The following is an 18,735-nucleotide window of genomic DNA, read 5'->3' on the forward strand; positions in this document are numbered from 1 at the left end:
TTAGTGAGTGGTCTGACAACCCAAGGTGAACAAACTGAATTGAGAAAGTGTAAGAACAGTAGAAGAATGTGAGGGTAGGTTGCCTGTGGGATCTTTAGGGAAAAGGAAGATAGTTCTAGAAGGAAAGAACAAGATGGTTTCAAGGGTCTTTTCACATCAAATCTGTTAGGTCACCCCTGCCCCCACCTGCATTGATTCTAGTAACCAGACGCAGTCAAACCTTTGCTTTTCACTTTATTATACAAAAAATGGGAAAACAAAACTCCACAGTTGGCCTTAAGCTTAGGCAGACAACTCTAAGCCACTCCCTCCCACCTCCCATGATACAAATTCAAGTTGTGGTTGTTGTTGAAACCTACAAAACACTCTTAAATATTAGAAAAAAAAGGGGGGGAACGGGGGTCCTCCCACCCCAGCCATTCCATCCCAGTGCCAAAATGCACTCAAGAGTGACCTCTTACAGCACCAACACCCCTACCCCTACAACCCTGTTTGTACTGTAAGAATTTTCAATTTTTAAAACAGGAAAAAAAAAAGAGTGCCCCTTTTAAAGTTGTTTTTAAATGAAAACACATTCCACTAAAACACAACAGTTAGGGGCAAACAAGAAAGTGGGGTTCTTTGCAGGGGCTCTCAGGAAGAAATAGGACCTCTGTACCTAATTCCAGGATCAGGACAAAGGAAGGGGAGTAGGAGTGGGGAGTGACTCCCCACACCCAGCACCACAGTCCAAAGCAAAGCAGAGATCATCTCTGCCTTCCTTTGGGAGAGGGACCCACCAGCCTTCTTAGGGCTTGGGCCCTCACCTTTTCTGCCCTGCCTCCTTGGCAGAGTCCCCACTCTTCCCCCAGTCCTTGGCTTTCATTCAGAGGGGGAAGGTGGAAAAGCACAAAGCCCCAGTTAAATAGGTCACTGACATGATTATAAAAACAAAAAAGGAAACCCCTAAATTTAGTCAACAAAAAAATTAAGTCCACAGAGATAAGGTGGCTTGGCTTACTAAGAATCAAGGGATCAGGGTACCAAAAAATTTGAGATGTCTGGGAAGAGTTAAGAGACAGCTGCAGAAGCAGCTTTTGCAGACTTCTCCAGCTGTGGGGTTGGGGGAGGAGGGAGCAGACCTGAGAAATCAAAGGGAAGAGAGGGCAGCTGGAGGATATGGGGAAGGTAGGAGGGATGTGAAGAGCCCCCAACACATTTCTTGAAGCTCAGGTTATGAGTCTAGGTTGGCCAGGCAGACCCCTCATGTGAGCTGGGGGGGAAGGGGGGGTTTCCCACCAAATAGAAGCTTTAAAGTTCACACCATTTCCCCCCTCACCTCCCCTGCTAGACAGAGACCAGCACAGCTCAGATGAATATGACCCTGGCAGAGGGAAACTGGTCTAGGAAGCATGAGAGAATGGCTTCAATACACTCCTCCAAATAGAATCAGAAACTGGGCAAAGCAGAGGATGTAGAAGGGGTAGTTTCAGCCTGTTCCCATCAGTCATCCTGGCCCTCCAGGGTCATCATCTCCCTGGCCCTCATGAACTCTATTCCAGACTCAAAAACTGCAGTGGGCTCCAGGACAGACCCCCTTCCACACATGCGCACTTGCACACACCACAGGTGCACCCATGCTATGTACAGGACACACACACACTCACTCACTCTCCCCCACACGCGTCAAGACCATTTTTTAAAAAGTTCCAAACCTACCCCCTAAGCCCTCCCTCTCCCAGAAATGACAACAGAGACGGCAGCCGAGATCGGTAGGAAACGTCTCGTTGACAGCTCAGAGCTTAAAAAAAAAAATATATATACACATATATAAAAAACACTTTTGCCCCCTCCCCCACAAATGGGTCCAGGCAGCTCCTTCCTGCAGGGGGCAGGAGAGAGGGCCATCAGAGCAGTGTCTGTTTTCTCAACAGCACCTGCCCTCCTCTTCCCTGCCTCCAGTTTCAATGCAGGGGTCCAGGCAGCAAGCCCCTCTAGGAAGGAAGGGGTCTTCCCCGAGCTCCACCCCACCTTGGGCTGAGCTGCAGGTGTAGAGAGCCTCATTGAACTCTTTGGGAACCACCCTGCCCCCCACTCCCCGGTCCATTGTCCATGCCGGAACCGTAAGTGCAGAAGTGGGTGGGTTGGACCAGGCCTGTCCAGTCCTGGCTCAGTCTGATGGTTGCTCTCCCTGGAGGGCCCCCTGAGGGCTGATGTCTTTTGAGGCTGCAGAGTCCTGGCCTGGGCTCTTTTAGCCCCCTACCCCCACCATATTTTGTTTAAAAAAAAAAAAAAAAGAAAGAAAGAAAGTTGGGGGGGGGGCAGGGGGCAGAACATGGGGGAGAAACAAAGGTGGTCAGTTGGGGAGGGGAGGTCCTGGGCTCTCTGTGGCTGCCCTGAGTGGGTTGAGCCTCAGTTGGAGTCAGAGTCTGAGGAGTCCCCTGAAGAGGAGGAGCTGGAGCTGCTGCCCTCTGACTCGTTGTCTTCATCTTCATCGTCATCTTCATCATCATCCTCGTCCTCATCATCATCATCATTCTGGTGGTTGCGGATGAGAAAGGATGTAGGGTCACTAGGTGGCCCTCCTTTAAAACTCAATCCTCCCCCCTCACCGTGCCCTACCTGCCCTACCTCATCTCCGTCCTCGCTCTCATCTTCACTGCTAGACTCAGAGGAATCACCACCATCCTCAGAGGAGTCCCCATTCTCATCATCTTCCTCTTCTTCATCCTCATCCTCGTCGTCCTCATCCTCTTCGTCATCCTCCTCAGACTCCTTGAAAGGACGAAGGCACATCAGTGGTCTGCCCTACCACTCTAGGCACCCACCCCCCATCTGGGAGGGGCTCCTCACCGACTTGGACTGTAGGGTAGTCCGGCTGGACTTGGGGTTTGGGCCTCGGAGCTTGGTCATACTCTTACGTTTCTACAGGGGAAGATGGGGACACAAAGGGGCAGCATTGAGTCCTAGACCCTCAAGATCCCCTGAGCCCCCCACCCCACTGCTGTCTTGCTTCCAGACTCACATTTGAGATGTACTCTTTGTATGCTGCACGATCCTGGGGAGACAGACTCTGGGGAGACAGAGGAGGAGGTGAGGGTTGGAACACTATCCAGACTACTGCCAACCGAGCTTGAGTGTAGACACATCGTCACCTCATACTTCCCCCTCCCAGGCTTCCCAGATTTTGAGTTTCTGCAGAGAGCCCCTGGGATCTGAGAACATAGCTACAGTACTTCTGTTTCTGAATCTTTCTTTTTAAGCAATCCTATACTAAGACTGTGGGTTTTCATGTTCCTTCTGTTGCTCTACCCAAATGGAGACTCCAGGGCCTTCCTTGCCTCAGAGAAGTACCCCTGTGATGACTCACATAGCCTGGCATCATCAGCCCTTTTTCAACACCAAGCCCATGAGCACTGGTAAAGCAATGAGGCTCTCCACCAACCTGCCTGGGTGGATGGGGAGGCCACAGGTGTTTTTCCCCACTTTATAGGTCTGACTGTTCAACTAGAGCACAAAGGGGATGCTCAGAGGCCAGGATCCTTCCTGGTCCTGGCTTGAGGGAGGAAAAAGGCAGTGTGATTTGGGTTTTCCTTTTTTTTGAGACAGAGTCTCACTATGTTACCCTCAGTAGAGTGATGTGGTATCACAGCTCACAGCAGCCTCAAACTCTTGGGCTCCAGTGATTCTCTTGCCTCAGCCTCCTAAGTAGCTGGGACTACAGGCACCCACCACAACACCCGGCTATTTTTTTGTTGCAGTTTGCCTCGGGCCGGGTTCAAACCCGCCACCCTTGCCATATGGGGCCAGCGCCCTACCCACTGAACCACAAGCACCGCCTGGGTTTTCCTTCTTATTCTGTGACCTCAGGCAAGGTCTTTAACTTCCCTGAACCTTGATTTCCTTACCTTTGAAAGAGTAACAATAACTGTTATTTATAGGCCTGCTGAGGCAGTGAATGAAATTATGAATGAGGACCAACTTCCCTCTTCTTTCCAAAGGCCCCTGCCCTCTCACCTTGACCCAGAGGTCCAGGTGCACCTTGTACTGCTTTTGTTGCTCCTCAGCCAGCTTTTTGTAGTGCTCCTTCTGACTTTGGGAGATTCGCTGCCAGCGGCTGCCAATCTCCACCATGCGCTCCTTCAGCGGCAGGTGGTTCAGTTCCCCGTTGGACAGCAGCTCCTGGGAGAACTTCTGGTAACCATTCCTGAGAGGTAGGAATGGTACAGGGATAGTCAGGATCCCAAGAGAGCAGCCCTGATGCCCCCATTCCCAGGGTAGGCTCCAGCTCCCAGGCTCACATGGGAGGTTTCTTGGGTTCTCCCTGGAACTTCATCTTCTTGGAAGAGTTTGTAGCAGCTGGAGGTGCCCGCATCTCACTCAGCTCTCTCTGTGGGGAAACCCAGAAAGGTCACATTCATCCCCCACCCCAAGCCCTGAAATACTGCTGCCTCTTGCCCCATGCCACTAGCACTTTAGTTGGCTCTGCTTTTCTATGACAGAGGGGAAACTGAGTGAGGCACAGCCAGGGCATAACTTCCTAAGAACTTACATCTATGTCAGGCCCTGTGGATTTTTTTTTTTTAAAGAGTCTTGTTCTTTTTTTTTTTTTTTTTTGAGACAGAGCCTCAAGCTGTCACCCTGGGTAGAGTGCTGTGGCATCACAGCTCACAGCAACCTCCAGCCCCTGAACTCAAGCGATTCTCCTGCCTCCGCCTCCCAAGTAGCTTGGACTACAGGTGTCTGCCACAATGCCCAGCTATTTTTTGTTGCAGCCATCACTGTTGTTTGGCGGGCCCAGGCTGGATTCAAACCTGCCAGCTCAGGTATATGTGGTTGGTGCCTTAGCTGCTTGAGCCACAGGCGCCGAGCCAGAGTCTTATTCTTTTGCCAGTGGTGTCATCATAGTTCACTGTAAACTCACACTCCTGGACTAAAGTAATCCTCTTGCCACAACCTCCCAAGTAGCTGGGACTATGTGTGTGTGCCACCCCTAGAGACTGGCCCAGCCAATCTCACTATGCTGCTCAGGCTGGAGGACCTGCAATTTAAAAGGACTCTCATAACTCTATTAATGTTGTCACTTCTATCTTACTGATGAGAGACTGAGACACAGAGAAGGAAGATAAAAGATGTTCAGGATCACATAACTAAAGGTGAGACGTCGGGCTCAGAGCTCCACACAGTGAGGAGGGCTTTCCACTCAAAAGGGAAACCCCAAGTTTGGTGGGGTTTTTTTTTGGGGGGGAGGGGGAGACAGTTTCATTCAGTCACCTTGGGATTGAGTGCCATGGCATCATAGCTCATAGCAACCTCTAACTCTTGAGCTGAAGCAATCTTCTTGTCTCAGCCTCCTGAGTAATTGGACTACCACCCACCACAACACCTGGCTAGTTTTTTTATTTTTAGTAGAGATGAGGTCCTACTCTTGTCAGGCTGGTCTGGAACTCCTGAACTCAAGTAATGCACCTACCTGGGCCTACCGGAGTGTTAGGATTATAGGCATGAGCCACTTTGCCTGGCCAGAATCCCCAAATTTTAAATGGAGTCGGTGGCCCCAAGCACCTTCCCACCTCATATCGCTTTTGGTCTTCGGCTGCCTTCTTTATCCACATCAGTTTCTCCTTCTTCTCCATATTATTCCAGGTCATCTCCATGGCTTTCAAGGCTTTCACCCGGTCATTCTAGGGAGAGACGGGTATCAGCTGAGAGAAAAGTCACCTGGGGTTGGAGGCTGCAGATACAACCGTTTTCCCACGCCCTGGCACCTTGAAGCGGGCCAGGTAGTCGCCGATTACACTCTGCTGCCAGATCTCTTCAGCTCTCTTGGGTGACTCGGGCAGCTTGCCCCGCTCCTCGCGTTCCGCGCCAGGCTTCCTCTCTGACTGCGCCTTCAGCGCCGCCTCCCGGGCCTTGTACTTGGCCTGCGGGGATGGCCTGGTGTCAACCTTCCGGCTACCCACAGAGGGCGCGCGCGTCCCATCCAGCGCGGAGGCTCCCCGGCTGGAAGGTGGGGCCTGAAGGCGTGGGCTGGTGCAGATGTCTCCCGCCTGGGGCTCAGCCCCCGCCCAAGGCTCTGCTCCCCAGGGAGCCAGCAGCCCTCAGCTGACAGCTTCCCGCCTTCCTGCTCTCTGGGCTCCCAGCCCCACTATCTGGAGCTCAGGCACCGCGTGGGCACCCAGGGCAGGGTTGGGCGGCCCAACCAGCCCTGTGGGGAGGAAGTGGCCCCCGCAGCCTCCAGGGGCTCTTCAAGGCAAGCCTGACCTTCTTCTTCTCAGACAAGTCGTTCCACATTCGGGCCAGCAGGCGGGTCAGCTCGCTCTCCGAGAGCTCAGGCCGCTCCTCCTGCAGCTGTCGCCGCTTCTCCTCGGAGAAGATGAACATGGCCGACACCGGGCGCTTAGGCTTCTCAGAGCCGCCCTGCTAGGGAAGAGAGGGTCAGGGGTCCACAGGGGTGGCTGGAAGCCCCTCCTTCCTCACCCCCACCTGCGCACTGGGGCCCTGCTCACCTTGCCCCCCTCCTGAGTTGGCTTCTTAGAGGCCGGGCTGGTGGCTTGCTTCTTGTTGATATTCAGCATCTTCTCCTCCCCCAGGACCCGCTGTTGCTCCTCCTCGGGCAGGCTCTGGTCAGGGGAAGAGTAGCATAGGTTGCCAAGCTGCATCCTGCCATCTCAGGGGCTCCTAAGGGCACTGCCTGCCAAGTCCCAGGCTTCTCTGCCCACTGCCTCACCAGAGGAACACTCACCTCCAGAAAACGGAGCAGTTCCACCTCATAGTCTTTCTTTTTCTGGAAAGCAAGGGGAGTCGGGTTCAGTCTGACTACAGTACTCAGGAGACTATAATCTCAGTAGGGTGGCAGAGTCTGGACACAGCTGTAGCTGCCTCTCTGCAGACAATAAGGTCTGGGCCAGAGGCTTAGCCTCTGAGTTGGAAGCAGGTGCCCAAGGCACACATGCCACCCCTAGCTGGGGTCAGACTTCATGCTTCATACACCCAAAGGTCTCTAGGGTGGGCCCTGCCACAGCTCACCTGGTCGCACTTCTTATGGTAGGCATCCTTCTCTTTCTGGGAGAGCAGCTTCCACTGCTGACTGCACAACACCATGCGCTCCGTGCTGGGCACATCCTTCATGTTGGCCATGAGCTCTGCGCAGTACAGTGAGTAGCTGTTCCTATCAGAGCCAACAGGAAGGGAGATGCAGCCTTTGAGCAAGCAGGACAGCAGGCTTCCTTACCTGCAGAGCCGCCCACCACTCCAGCTGCCAACTTGCCCACCCACCCCAGGGCAGCGCTCACGGAGGTGGCTTGGTGGGTCGCCCATCAAACTTGTCCTTGAGCTGGCGTTCAGCTTTGGTGAGGGTGGACTTGGTGATACCCTCCTCACTGATGTTCAGTTCAGGGTGCTTCTGGATATAGTCCCGCATTATCTCCTGCAGAGTGAGGTAGAGGTGGAGGGCAACGGGGTATGGGGATTAGCCAGGGAAGGGTCAAGGGGAGAGCCGCTGGGGAGAAAGGACAAGGAGCAAAGCTGGGGGTGGATGTGTGTCAGTGTGCCACACGAGTCATGGTGCCCTGCTCTGCCCTAGCCTGAGATCTCATGGGGGCGAGGTAGGTAAGGTAGGGGAAGAGGTGAGGGGCCCAAAAGGCCCCTCCCCCAATAGATGGATGGGAGTGATGCCTCCAGCAGAGCGCGGTGGCCACGGAGTCAAAGGGCAGAGGCTCGTGAAGAGCCGGATGGGGAGGAGCGCAGCGGAAGCCTAACCTCGTACTCCTTCCGCTGCTCCAGGGCCTTATGAATCCATTTCAGCCTCTTTTTGTCCGAGAGCTGAGACCACTGCTTCCCCAGGGAGTCCTTCACCTCCTTCGTAGTGGCCTGCAAACCAAAAGCCGTCAGACACACACAGGCAGCCAGGGGCAGGGAGAGGGGGGAGGGGGGCACAGAGGCCCCCGCCCCCTCAGGCCACAGGAGGTCACACCAGTGTCCCCCATGGGCCAGGAGGGGAAGGCAGAGAGGCGGGGATCCCGCCTGAGTGAAGGGGGACAGGATCATACACGCACACACACACTCGCACGCCAGCTGGCCCAGGCCCTGTCCATGCAGCCCACCCCTGGGGAGGGGGCCTCCTCTCCTGCTCCCCTGCACCGTGCCCGGCCAACCTGGCGCGGCTCCCCCCTTGCTACCACCATTCACCTTCTACCCCCACCCTTGGCCAGACACTCACATCAGGCCGCACTTTGAGATACACTTTCTTCTCATGGGTGTACCACAGCTGTTGCGGGGTTTTGGGCTTCTCAGGGATGTCCGACTTCTTGGCATTCTGAATTAGGTCAGGGTGATCCTCTCTAGCCAGGGCATGGGGAGCATGAGTCAGTAGGGAACACTACCAGGACAGACCCAAGCTAGCTGCCCCCCCACCCCACTAAGCCTCCCTGTCTGCTCCTGGCCCTGAGCATGAGGCACTGGGGTCCACACATGGCCTATCCATCTTCCATGCCCCATGGATGGCAAACTTGGGTTCTGGCCAGGGTTAGCCTATCCTGCCACACCCAGCACCCAGTGGCCCTCCTCTGGGCTCCACTGCCTTACCTGAATCGGGCCAGGTTTCGCTCGAACTCCTGTTTCTCCCTCTGGAAGTCCTGAATATATTTCATCTGGGGGGGGGAGGAGGGGATGGGGTCATCCAGGACCCAGGCCTACCTCACCCTGAGCTATAAAAGGTACCCAAAGCTCTGTGTACCAGCTCTTTTACCCCCACTCTATGATACAAGAGTAGATGGCAGTCTGCCTTCCAGGGGGATTGGGGCCATAGACCAGATCTGTTGGCTTATAACCAGACAAGGCAAGGCACAGAGGTCTCCTAGACACTCAATCCTACATCCTGTTCTCTCCTTTTAAGAGTGAGAGTCCCAAAAGGAAGATAGGGTATTACCCACAGTAACACAATGAATAGTGTCAGGGAAGGGACTCCCACAGTGAGGAGTTAGGGGTAGACTTTGTTCTTGTCACTCCTTCCCATTGACTGTGGCAACTGATACTGTCTGCCTCCTTGGAGGCAGGCCACAGGGCAGGGGCAGGCCAAACTTGAAGGCATGAGGGAAGACTGTGTTGAGGGGAAGGCAGAGTGAAGTCTTACAACAGAAATGGTGTCCTATCTCCTGAATTTCTGGGTCTCCAGCTACCCTTCCCATTTCTTTTCGATTCTGAGACTATCACCACCTTCTCTCTCTCTCCAATCCTATCTTCTAGGCTCCTGCAGCCCTCCCTCCCTCAGCCCACTCATTCTTTTCTGCCACCTGACTTCCCTCTCCCAGCTCCTTCTATCAGTCTTACTCTCCCTTCCCATCCCCACCTGACTCCCTCCCTGCACATTTCATACCTCTAAATATCCTCTCTCATGCCTCCTTTTCAGTCTCTTCCCCTTTCTCATCACCTCCTTTCCTGGCTCCCACTTAGCGTCTATCTCATTTTCCCTTGGAAGTTCACAAGGAAGGCGCCAGGGGCTTTGGTGACTGACCCCAACCCCTGCCCAAGTCAGAAGTGGCACCAGGTCCGGGGAGTCAGCTGCATTTGGCCCTCTGGTTCCCACAGAAAACCAGGAGCAGAGCCCAACCTCTTCTACCCCAATCTCAATCCTCCTCATATAAAACAGCAGTTTTTAAGAGTCAAATCAATCTGGTTCACCCTCCACACTAAGATAAAGACCAGGCCTAGGGAACTGAAAGTGACTTACCAAACGCCCCACAAACAGTGATTCAGTGAGAAAGTCAGAACAGGCCCAAGTCTTGTGTCCCCCCAAGCCAACACCTTGTCCACTCTCCCAGTTTCTTCTGGCCTTCTCTGGTTTTCAGACCCTTGGCCTATCCCTCCCATCCCATGAGTATTTGAGTGTTGTATGTATAGTCAACTGTCCAACCTCATCCATGGAGTCCAGCAATTCATATCCCTGCTTGGTATGGGCAATGGTCGTGCAGACAGCTGGTTTTACCCAAGCAAGCTGGCTCCTTTTGGGGGTATAGCACCAAGAACATGTGTCTGCAGCCAGAGTATTCCGACCAGGTAAAGGGTTACTTACAGTGTGGTGGCCAGTGCCACCTTTTGAGAGCTGTGTACAACTTTGTTTCCTCTCCAAGATGTGTTTTTTTTTTTTTGTTTGTTTGTTTTGTCTCTCTTGTCTTTCACAACATCCCTGGCTGTCTTGCCATCCAGCATCTCTTCTGTGTTTATCTCTTTCGTTAACCCATCTTACTCCTGTCTCTGGGAGGGACTCCTGAACTCTATGCTTGACTGTGTCATCCCTGCCCAGAAGCTTGGGCAACCTCTAGCCCAAGGTTGAAGCCCTTTGATGGTCCAGGAAAATGCTCTACACCCACCTCTGCAGGGGACAGCATGAGGCCAGGAGGGACACATGTCCTTGGGTGAACATGTGTGTGTGGGGAAGGAAGTCCATGTAACACGTGGGCATGGCAGTGAGAAGAGCCCAGGAACTAAGGCCAAGTCCTGCTCTAGCATCATTAGTTGTATGACCTGGACACTTGGTTCTTTGCTCACAAAATTTGAATAACCCTTTTTCCTGGGGTTAACTTTATGAAGACATTGCAAGTATCAAATGAAACCAAGATGGAAATGTTCAGAGAGTGAAGAATTACTGTGCAGGCAGTAAGGATGCAAGTATGAGGGAAGAGCTATATGAAACAGAATGCTATGGGTTGTCTCTGGGGGAAAAGTTGGTCTGGTTTCCCATCTATGATGGTGCCTGTGCCTGGTCATGTGTGAGCCTGGGAGGTGATCTGGTGTGGATGCCCAGGAACCTGCTCTGCGGTGCTAACTCACATCCTTGAAGCCAAGTCCCTCTGTCTAAGGCTTATCCTTGAACTGACCTACACCACACCAGTTACTCCTAACTTTTCCTGTCCCCTACCTAAGCCCTCCTCCCCCCACCTTCTTCTTCTCTGGAAGCTCCTTGTACTTCTTGGACAGAATCTTGGTCAGGTCCAGGTTGCTCATCTCAGGGTGGAGTTTTGCATACTTGGCCCGCTTCTCCATGAAGAAGCGGAAATAAGGAGTCAAGGGCTTCTTTGGGAAGTCTGGGTGTTTCTGGAAAGAGGGACAAGGACACAATGGAGGTCAGACACTATCTATTCTTTGTCCCATTCCTTCTCTACCCATCATGCACCTTCTTCTGGTAACTTACCTTGAGTTTTTTGCCTTTGTAAGGATTTTTAACATGTTCCTGAGCATCAAGGATCAATTCTGTCAAAGTACGGAACTTCCTCACCTGGAGGAAGAAGTAAGTGGAAATGGAAGGAGAAGCTGGGAAGAAGAAAATGCCACACAGAAGCTAACCTCATTTCCCAATGTGTCTCTATTCTTTACTAGACTGAATTTACCAAAGGGGTAGAGCAGAGACCAAGAACCATACAACACAGGTCCCCAATGCCCAGGTGCTGGTCTGTGTCTCCAGCAGGGGCCCAGGAAGCTAGTATACACCAAAGGGTAATGACAAGGTACATGCCTGACCTCAACATGGTTGTCCATGAAGCACCTCATTCAGTCCCAAATCAGCTCAGACAATAGAAGCCCCAAGAAGGTAAGTATTCAAGGTCACCCAAATAGAAAGTGGCAGAACTGAGAACTCAGTTATGGTGGCCAATGCTGTCATCTGTGTTACCTCCCAAAATATACAAAGTAGAGACCTAACAGGTGGCCACATGAACACCTCTCTTGGTCTTTTTCTTTCCTGTTTACATGCTTGTTTCACTTCCCTTGCCAGGAAGTTCAAGGAAAGGGCATGCATAGATATGTATATGTGTGAGTTAAGAGGGGATCAGTTACCTCATTAGAAATTTCCACCCATTTGAGCTTGCACATGTCTCCAGAAAAATCTTTAAATGCTACTTTTTCCCAGTCCATATGCGATTCGGTGGTTTTGAACTTGGAGCTGTCATTAGATGGAAGATTGTTCTTCATGCATTCCAGCAAAGTCAGCATGTCTTCCTGGGACCAACGGTCTGGAGAGCAGTAAGAGGCCATCACACCTGGCTCATGCTACCCTCCCATCTATCCCCAAGTCCATAAGTGCTCAACATTTTCTCCCCAGAGCATCCCCATCCTTGGTTGCTTCCATGTGAAGGCAAAGACAAGACATGGCTCTGCCCTAAGGCAACTATGGCTATCTCAGACACCAATCCATCCACTGTCATACCTACAAAGCCAGGCTCAAACCTAGGTCTGGCTTACTTCAAAGTTCTTATCATTTCTAACATGCCAGACTGCCACAGGCTGCTTGTTATTTACTAAAGGGGAAGGGTAAGAGTGGTAAAAAAGATATAGTGATTTGGGATCTTGTGAGAAAGCAGCTAGCTTTTTAGAGAGGGAGGGAAGCAGGGAAGCGTACATATCTAAATGTGTTGCCAAGTTCAAGTCTATGTTTTAAGCCGATACCCTAAAATGTGCAAGGACTGAGGATGCCATATGGGCAGTAAGGAAAACCCATGTATATCTCTTTCCAGCACAGCTGGAAACCAATATTAGAGATACCTTCCTCTCCCAATCCCTCAAGGTAGGCCAAAGGAGAATTTCCGGCACATAAGGAAAAATGGATGGATATGGAAGAACCATATAGGGCAGCTCTGAGACCAGGCACGCAGGTGGGCATGGCTCTCAGGGCCCTGTTGCAGAATTACAAGTTGACTACTCAGTCCACCTCCTTGGGGAAGTGGAAAAGGGGGGCTGGATCCCCCATTTTCAGCCACTGAAATGCAGCCCCTGAGAGCTCTATGCCTCTCTGAAGGGTGGCTGCCCTGGAAGATGACCTGGGAGAATATCTATCTAAGGACAAAAGTCAAACAGGCTCTTCATTTTCATTTGCATTGGTAGCCTGGGCCAGGGTTTCTGCAGAGTGGGTCACATGGACCTATAATCCCCTCTCCCCTCAATGTGCCACGAGCATTGCCAGATGCTTAGCTTCATCCTACACATCACTCCCCCTCTCCGCTCCCCCCCCAGAGACTGGATCCCTGCTGAATGAGGTAGGGATCTAGTTCATATACATCCCATGGCTTGGGGCCTCAAACCACCACAATACCCTTCCTCTCCATTAGCCTCTACAAAAGCCTTGTCATCTTAATAACAAGAAGCCTGAGAAGCCTTCTTAACTCCCCTCTTCCCTCCACACTCATTCTTCCTCCTCATTCCAGGACTCTGGGCTGGGACACTCTGGGCTTGAGACTCACTGGGAACCCCAGAAGGAAGATCACACAAGCTCCCTTCATCCTCCTCTAACATGAAGGAGAGGGGAACGGCTCCAGGCCAAATAATTTGGATTTAGCCAAAGTGTGAGGGATGCTTGACTCATAAACACTCCAGACACCTGCTAACCCTGATTCACAGAATGCAGACTGGAGAAACCCTTTTTAGAAGGGTAGTGAGCCCTACAGACAGCCACGTGGGAAAGAGAATTTAAGTTTAAGAGGGTTGGAGGTGGGGTCCCTACCTTGGCCTTTGGGGGCGGCCATTTCCAGGTCTGTGGGGCAGTCGGCTTCTCCGTTCATCCTCCAGCTGTTCAGCCACCTTCTGGGTCGTGTTGGCCGGGCAACCCGGGGTCAAAGCTTCCTCACTCTCTAAAAGACATACCAGTCTCCACTCAGGCAGGAGGAGAAGGGACTTTCTATCCCCCCCTCCCAAATGGGAGGGGGGCACAGGTCCACACTCTCTGAGGGACCCAGCCAAGACCCTTTAGACTTAATGGGTCAGTGGTACGGGAGTGCACTCTTCTTTTTAACCCCCTCCACCAGCCCCTGCAACCGGGCTCCGCGGCATGCGTCCTCCCCTGCCCACGCGAGAGCCTGCTCCCAGCACCCGCGTGCAGCGAGCGCCCGCCCTCCGCCCTCCTTCCCCCACCCTGGCCCAAAAAAAAAAAAAAAAAAAAACTCCTCCTCCTCTGAGCGCCCGCCCTGGGGAGGCCCCAGGCTGTAGGGCGGGGGAAGAGGAAGGGCGGGTAAAGGGCGCGCGCGGCCACGGAAGCGGGCACGCGCCCCAGTCTCCTCCTCCCGCCTCCCCCCGGCCGGTTCCCCCCGCCTCCGCAACCCGGCGGGGACCCGGACGCAGCGCAGCCGCCGCCAGCCCCGGAGCGCAGCGGCCGCACCGCCCCCGGGGACCGGATCCGGATTCCCGCCGCTCCCCCCTCCCGGGTTCCCACCGCCGTCCCTGCCCGTCCAGGCGGGCGAGCAGCCGAGGAGAAGCGGCCTCGCCTGCCCCCTGCCCCCGAACCACCCACCCTGGCCAGCGGCTCCTCCACCGCCCAGCCACCCCGACGCGCACGGAGCAGCCCGGCGCACAGGCGCGACCGCGGCGGGAACGGCCGCCTCCTCCCCCGAGCCTGCGGCCCAGCCCCGCCGGCGCCCCCGCCCCGGCCTCCGGGGAGCCGAGCCAAGGAGAGGGCGGGAGGACAGCGGCTGGGAGGCGGGGGCGCAGCGCTCACCGGCCCCGCCGCCCCCTCCAGCGGCCGGCGAGAACTGCGCCTGCCGGCTCGGAGAAGCGCGGGCTTCTCAGCTTGCAGCCTGGGCTCAGCTCGGGCCTTGCTTCCTGCCTTCCCCTCCCCCGGCTCTCGGTGTCTTCCCCAGTTCCCTGGTCCGTTTGCGCCCAGTTCCCTGGTCGGAGGTTGTCCTGGGTGTCCGCTGCACCCGTTGTTGGCTCCCTGCCTTCCGGCCCCGACCCCAGCGCCCGTCCTCGGCCGCCTCGGTTACCCAGCGCAGCGCGGCCTCCAGGCTTCCCGCTCTGGTGGCTCCCTCCCCGGCTCTGAGCGGCGGCGCCCTCCCCCGCTCGGCCGGGCACAGCCGCAGCTCCCTCCCGCGGCGGCAGCGGCTCCTCCTCCGGGCGAGGCGGCGGCGCTGGGGCGGCGGCTGCTGCTGCTGTGGCGGCGGCGGCGGCTGTGGCTGCTGCCTGCTGCTCCTCGCGGCGAAAAGCACAAAGCACAGCGCCCTCCGCCTGCAGGCAGCCCGCCCGCCGCCGGCCCCGGCCTCAGCTCGCACACCCCCCGCCGCCGCCGCAGCCTCCGCCGCCGGAGCGGGGAGGAGGAGGGAGAAGGGAGGAGGAGGAGCGGGAGGGGGGGCGGGAGAAGCGGGGCAGCGAGCGCGTCCTTCCCCGTAGAGCGCACACCGACCCCCGGGGAGTGAGCGCCAGCCCGCCCGCCTCGCCGGCTCCGCTCCCTCCCACAGCCTGCCCGGGCGGGCTCCGCGGGGGGCAGCTGGGAGGAGGGGCGGGAGCTGTGGGGACCCGGGCGGCCGAGGCGGAGGGAAGGAAGGAGGGGAGGGGGGTGGTGGTGGTGGTGGTAGTGGTGGTGGCGGCAGCGGCAGCGGCAGCGGCTGTTGCTGCTGCCTCTGCTGCCGCCGGGGAGAGGGGGGGCCGGGGCAGGGAGACAAGCAGCCGCCCGGATGGCGGCGGGGCTCGGAGCCGAGGCGGGCGGGCGCCGAGAGCGACCTCGCCAGACCCGCGAGAGAACTAGCAGGCTCCGCCGGAGAGGGAGGGTGGGCCGAGGCGCGGTGGAGGAGAGAGTGCCCGGAGGGCCCCCAGGCGGCCGAAGAGACTCGGGGGGTGCTCGCAGACCTGCTCCAGAGCTCTGCCCTAGGTCCTCTTAGCTCTGAGACGGGCTTTCAGCCCAGCTCTCACTCGCTCCTCTCACCCACCTCTCGGAGCGGGCAGTCGGCGCCCACCCCCATCCCCCGGAACGTAGCCATGGGCTTGGGGCGCACGCACGCCGATTGCCGCGCCAGGCTTTGGCGCCTACTTCGCGGTCCCCGCGCTACCGAACAGCATTCACGAAATTTTGGGGGGAAAAGTCACCCCTATTCTCCCTCCAAAACCTTTGGTTCTTAACACTCCGGGAACGGTGAGGGAGCCACGGGCTCCAGCGGAGTTGCTGCTCTGGGAGCCGGTTCAATCCAGCCCGGCATGGCTCCCCAGGCCTGCCCGGGCGCATGGAGATCGCTCAGCCACTACTCGCAGCAACCCTTCTCCCCCGAAATCTGCGGCTTCGGGGCTCACTTACCGAGCGTGTGGATGGGAGCGGAGGCCGAGGGCACCTGGGAGCGCGGCGGGCCGAAGAGCCGAGCCGCCGCTCCGCCGCAGCCGACGCCGGAGCGGCCAGTAGCCAGACAAAGCCCGAGATGGCGAAGCGGAGCGACGGCTAATGGCGAGCCCCACGCGCCGCGCTCCGCCCGCCCCGCTCCGCCCGCCCGCCTCGGCGCAGCGCAGCGCCGCTCCGAGCGCTCGCCCGTCAGAGCCGCCTCGGCGCCGCCGCCTCCCGGGCCACCCCGGCTTCGCCTGGCCCCTCCGCCTCCTCCAGGCGGCTCAGCCTCACCCCTTCCCTCCCACCGCTCTAGGGGCTGCACGAAAATAAAAAAAAAAAAAAAAGAAAAACAAAAATGTTTTCCGTCTTTTTTTTTTTTTTTTTAAAACAAAGCAGGCGTGTTGATACTTTTGGATCTTTCTGCCCCCAGCTCACACTCACCTGCGGAGCCGCCGGGAGGGCTGGGGGTGGGGGCGCGCGGGGCTGGAGCCGGCGAGCGCGGGTTGAAAGCCAGCCAAGCTCTGCAGCGCCCGACCCGGGCGTGTACGCCGCTGCCAGTCCCTGCAGAGAAATCGTCCTCCTACCCCCGCCTCCATCGCTCTGCGTTTCTCTTCCAATCAGCCGGTCGCTTGGTGGCTCCTCCATTCTCCGGCCAAGCCCGCTGCCTAGAACGAGCTCCACTCCATCTGCTCGCCGGCTTCTCGCTCCCCTGCCGGGGCTGGCGAGGCGGCGTGAGGCTGGAGAGGGATTTACGAGGGAACCTGCCTGCTTCCCGCTCCCATCGCTCCATCCCCGCTGCCTCCAGCCTCCAGCTTCTCTCCTGCGTCTTTCCAACTCTCCCCTGTCGCCACTGGAGTGTGTCTGAGTGTGTGCGCAGTTTTTTCTTTTTCGTTTTTTTTTTTTTATTGCTCTTTGCTTTTGCAACCCTGAAGCCAAGGGGGGGGGTTTAAAAAAAAAGCCAAGAAAGAAGCTCTTTAGATTTGCAACACATCGGAAAACCGGGGAAGCACCCCGCCTGGTCCAATCTCCATGCCCCGCAAGGGCCTTCCGGGTTTTAGAGCGAGCCTCTCGTCGTTCTCAATGCCTCCACACTTTCGCCGGGCTGAGGATCCAAGGAGTCCGGGCAAAAAGTTCTCCTTTTGGGTCGCAGTGAAGGTGTCAGGGTGGAAGTTGGGGGAATTTTTCAAGAAGCAGCAGCCATCCCTCCTACCCCGGCTTCCGTAACTGGGCTGGGGTGGGGATAAAGAGCAAAATCCCGGTGGGTTTTCGGGAAGAAGCTTGGAGGGTGGGAGTCAGTACTCGAAGACCGCGATTCGCACATCACCCCCTCAGTCTCTACCTCCTGTCCCTCGCCAGCTCCCCCTTTAATTTTTTTTTTTCTCTCTCCTTTAATATAATTTCTTCCAACTCCACCTTTGTTGTTACCGGCGTCACGCCCGGACCAGCCAATCCCCGCCACGCAATCAGCTTGTCAAAAAGGCTCGGCCAGCCCTGGGAAAGCAGGCCGCAGGCGCTGTCCCCCGGCGGTGGTGGGGAACCACGAGGGGAGCCCGGGACCCCGGCCTCGGCGCTGGAGCTGCAGCGGGGCAACCTTCGGCTAGGCCTCCCCTAGTCCACTATCTTGCGGGCCCAGGATAGAGCTAGGCGAGGACCACCAGCTGCCACGGCTGTGGTGTCTGTTTGATTCTCCTTCTCAGAGGTTATCAGGACAGGACACGGAGCCAGAAGACAATCTGAAGGACGATTGCTTTCAACAGACTAGCCTACGGTCTGAGCTACCGCTCCTGGCAGCGCCATTATTCCTGGCTCCCAGGTGGCTAGTCTCCCACACCAACACTGCTACTGCCCACCATCTCGGCCAGCTAGGTCGTCCGGCCCCTTTGGTCGGTCCCCTGGTGCAGCCTTCTCCATCCTCACATCGCCCTCTTTGCTTCTGCTGTAATTCCTCTTGTCTCCTAGGAGAAGAGAGATTCCTTTCCCAGGACTTCACATCACCCTTCTGCCACGTTTCAGAAACTGGGAGGAAAATCCTGTCAAGACCTGGTGTGGCCGTTTTTTTTTTAATTTTTATTTATTTATTTACTTATTTATTTTTAGAGACTCTCACTTTATCACCTTCGGTAGAATGCCGTGTAGAATAATGTGTCGTCACAGCTCACAGCAACCTCCAGCTCCTGGGCTTAAGCAATTCTCTTGCCTCAGCCTCCGGAGTAGCTGGGACTACAGGCGCCTGCCAGAACGCCCGGCTATTTTTTTGTTGCAGTTTGGCCGGAGCTGAGTTCGAACCCACCACCCTCGGTATATGGGGCTGGCACCCTACTCACTGAGCCACAGGCGCCGCTCCTGTGTCCGGTTTTTTTAGAGGGCACTGGAATGTTGAAGAGGCAGATTTACCATGATGCAAATGAAGTTTAAACTTCTAGGCCCCTTACTTGCAGGGCCTGTCCAAAGCTCTATATTTAGTTTCATATTCATTTTTTTTCTTTTTTAATAGAGCAGTCTCAGTTGTACAAGTTTCAGCTCCACAAACCCAGATCTGTGCTTGAAATATACATAGAGCATTTGTGTAGGATTAATCCATCTCACACTGCACTGAAATTGGGTGTACAGCTAACTTAATAGATTTGACTGGGAAAGGACAAAAGGTTTGGAATCAAAAATCCCAGCCTCCACCCCCCCCTTTTTTTTTT

At 55.6% G+C, this 18,735-nt stretch overlaps 1 protein-coding gene across 7 annotated transcripts; it reads right to left on the reverse strand.

Annotated features, from left to right (window-relative positions):
• Positions 1-226: 226 nt before the first annotated feature.
• On the reverse strand, positions 227-16,624 carry UBTF (upstream binding transcription factor). Of its 7 annotated transcripts, none has more exons than XM_053570225.1 (21): positions 16,487-16,624; positions 13,472-13,598; positions 11,812-11,987; positions 11,171-11,254; positions 10,918-11,073; positions 8,566-8,630; positions 8,201-8,321; positions 7,741-7,851; positions 7,275-7,408; positions 7,009-7,150; positions 6,725-6,766; positions 6,489-6,602; positions 6,244-6,402; positions 5,748-5,903; positions 5,553-5,663; positions 4,281-4,369; positions 3,997-4,186; positions 3,005-3,052; positions 2,833-2,904; positions 2,611-2,754; positions 227-2,517 (listed from the first exon to the last, which is right to left on the reverse strand). In XM_053570225.1, the coding sequence occupies exons 2-21, from the start codon at positions 13,527-13,529 to the stop codon at positions 2,392-2,394; spliced, it is 2,298 nt and encodes a 765-aa protein (XP_053426200.1). In that variant the 5' UTR covers positions 13,530-13,598; positions 16,487-16,624; the 3' UTR covers positions 227-2,391. The 7 variants fall into 7 exon arrangements, with proteins under 7 accessions (XP_053426200.1, XP_053426202.1, XP_053426198.1 ...); XM_053570227.1 differs by lacking the exon at positions 16,487-16,624 and adding an exon at positions 16,025-16,161 and having other exon boundaries at positions 6,244-6,399; XM_053570223.1 differs by lacking the exon at positions 16,487-16,624 and adding an exon at positions 16,025-16,161.
• Positions 16,625-18,735: the final 2,111 nt, after the last annotated feature.

Source organism: Nycticebus coucang, chromosome 18 (assembly GCF_027406575.1).
Source record: "Nycticebus coucang isolate mNycCou1 chromosome 18, mNycCou1.pri, whole genome shotgun sequence".
Classification (NCBI taxonomy): Eukaryota; Metazoa; Chordata; class Mammalia; order Primates; family Lorisidae; genus Nycticebus; species Nycticebus coucang.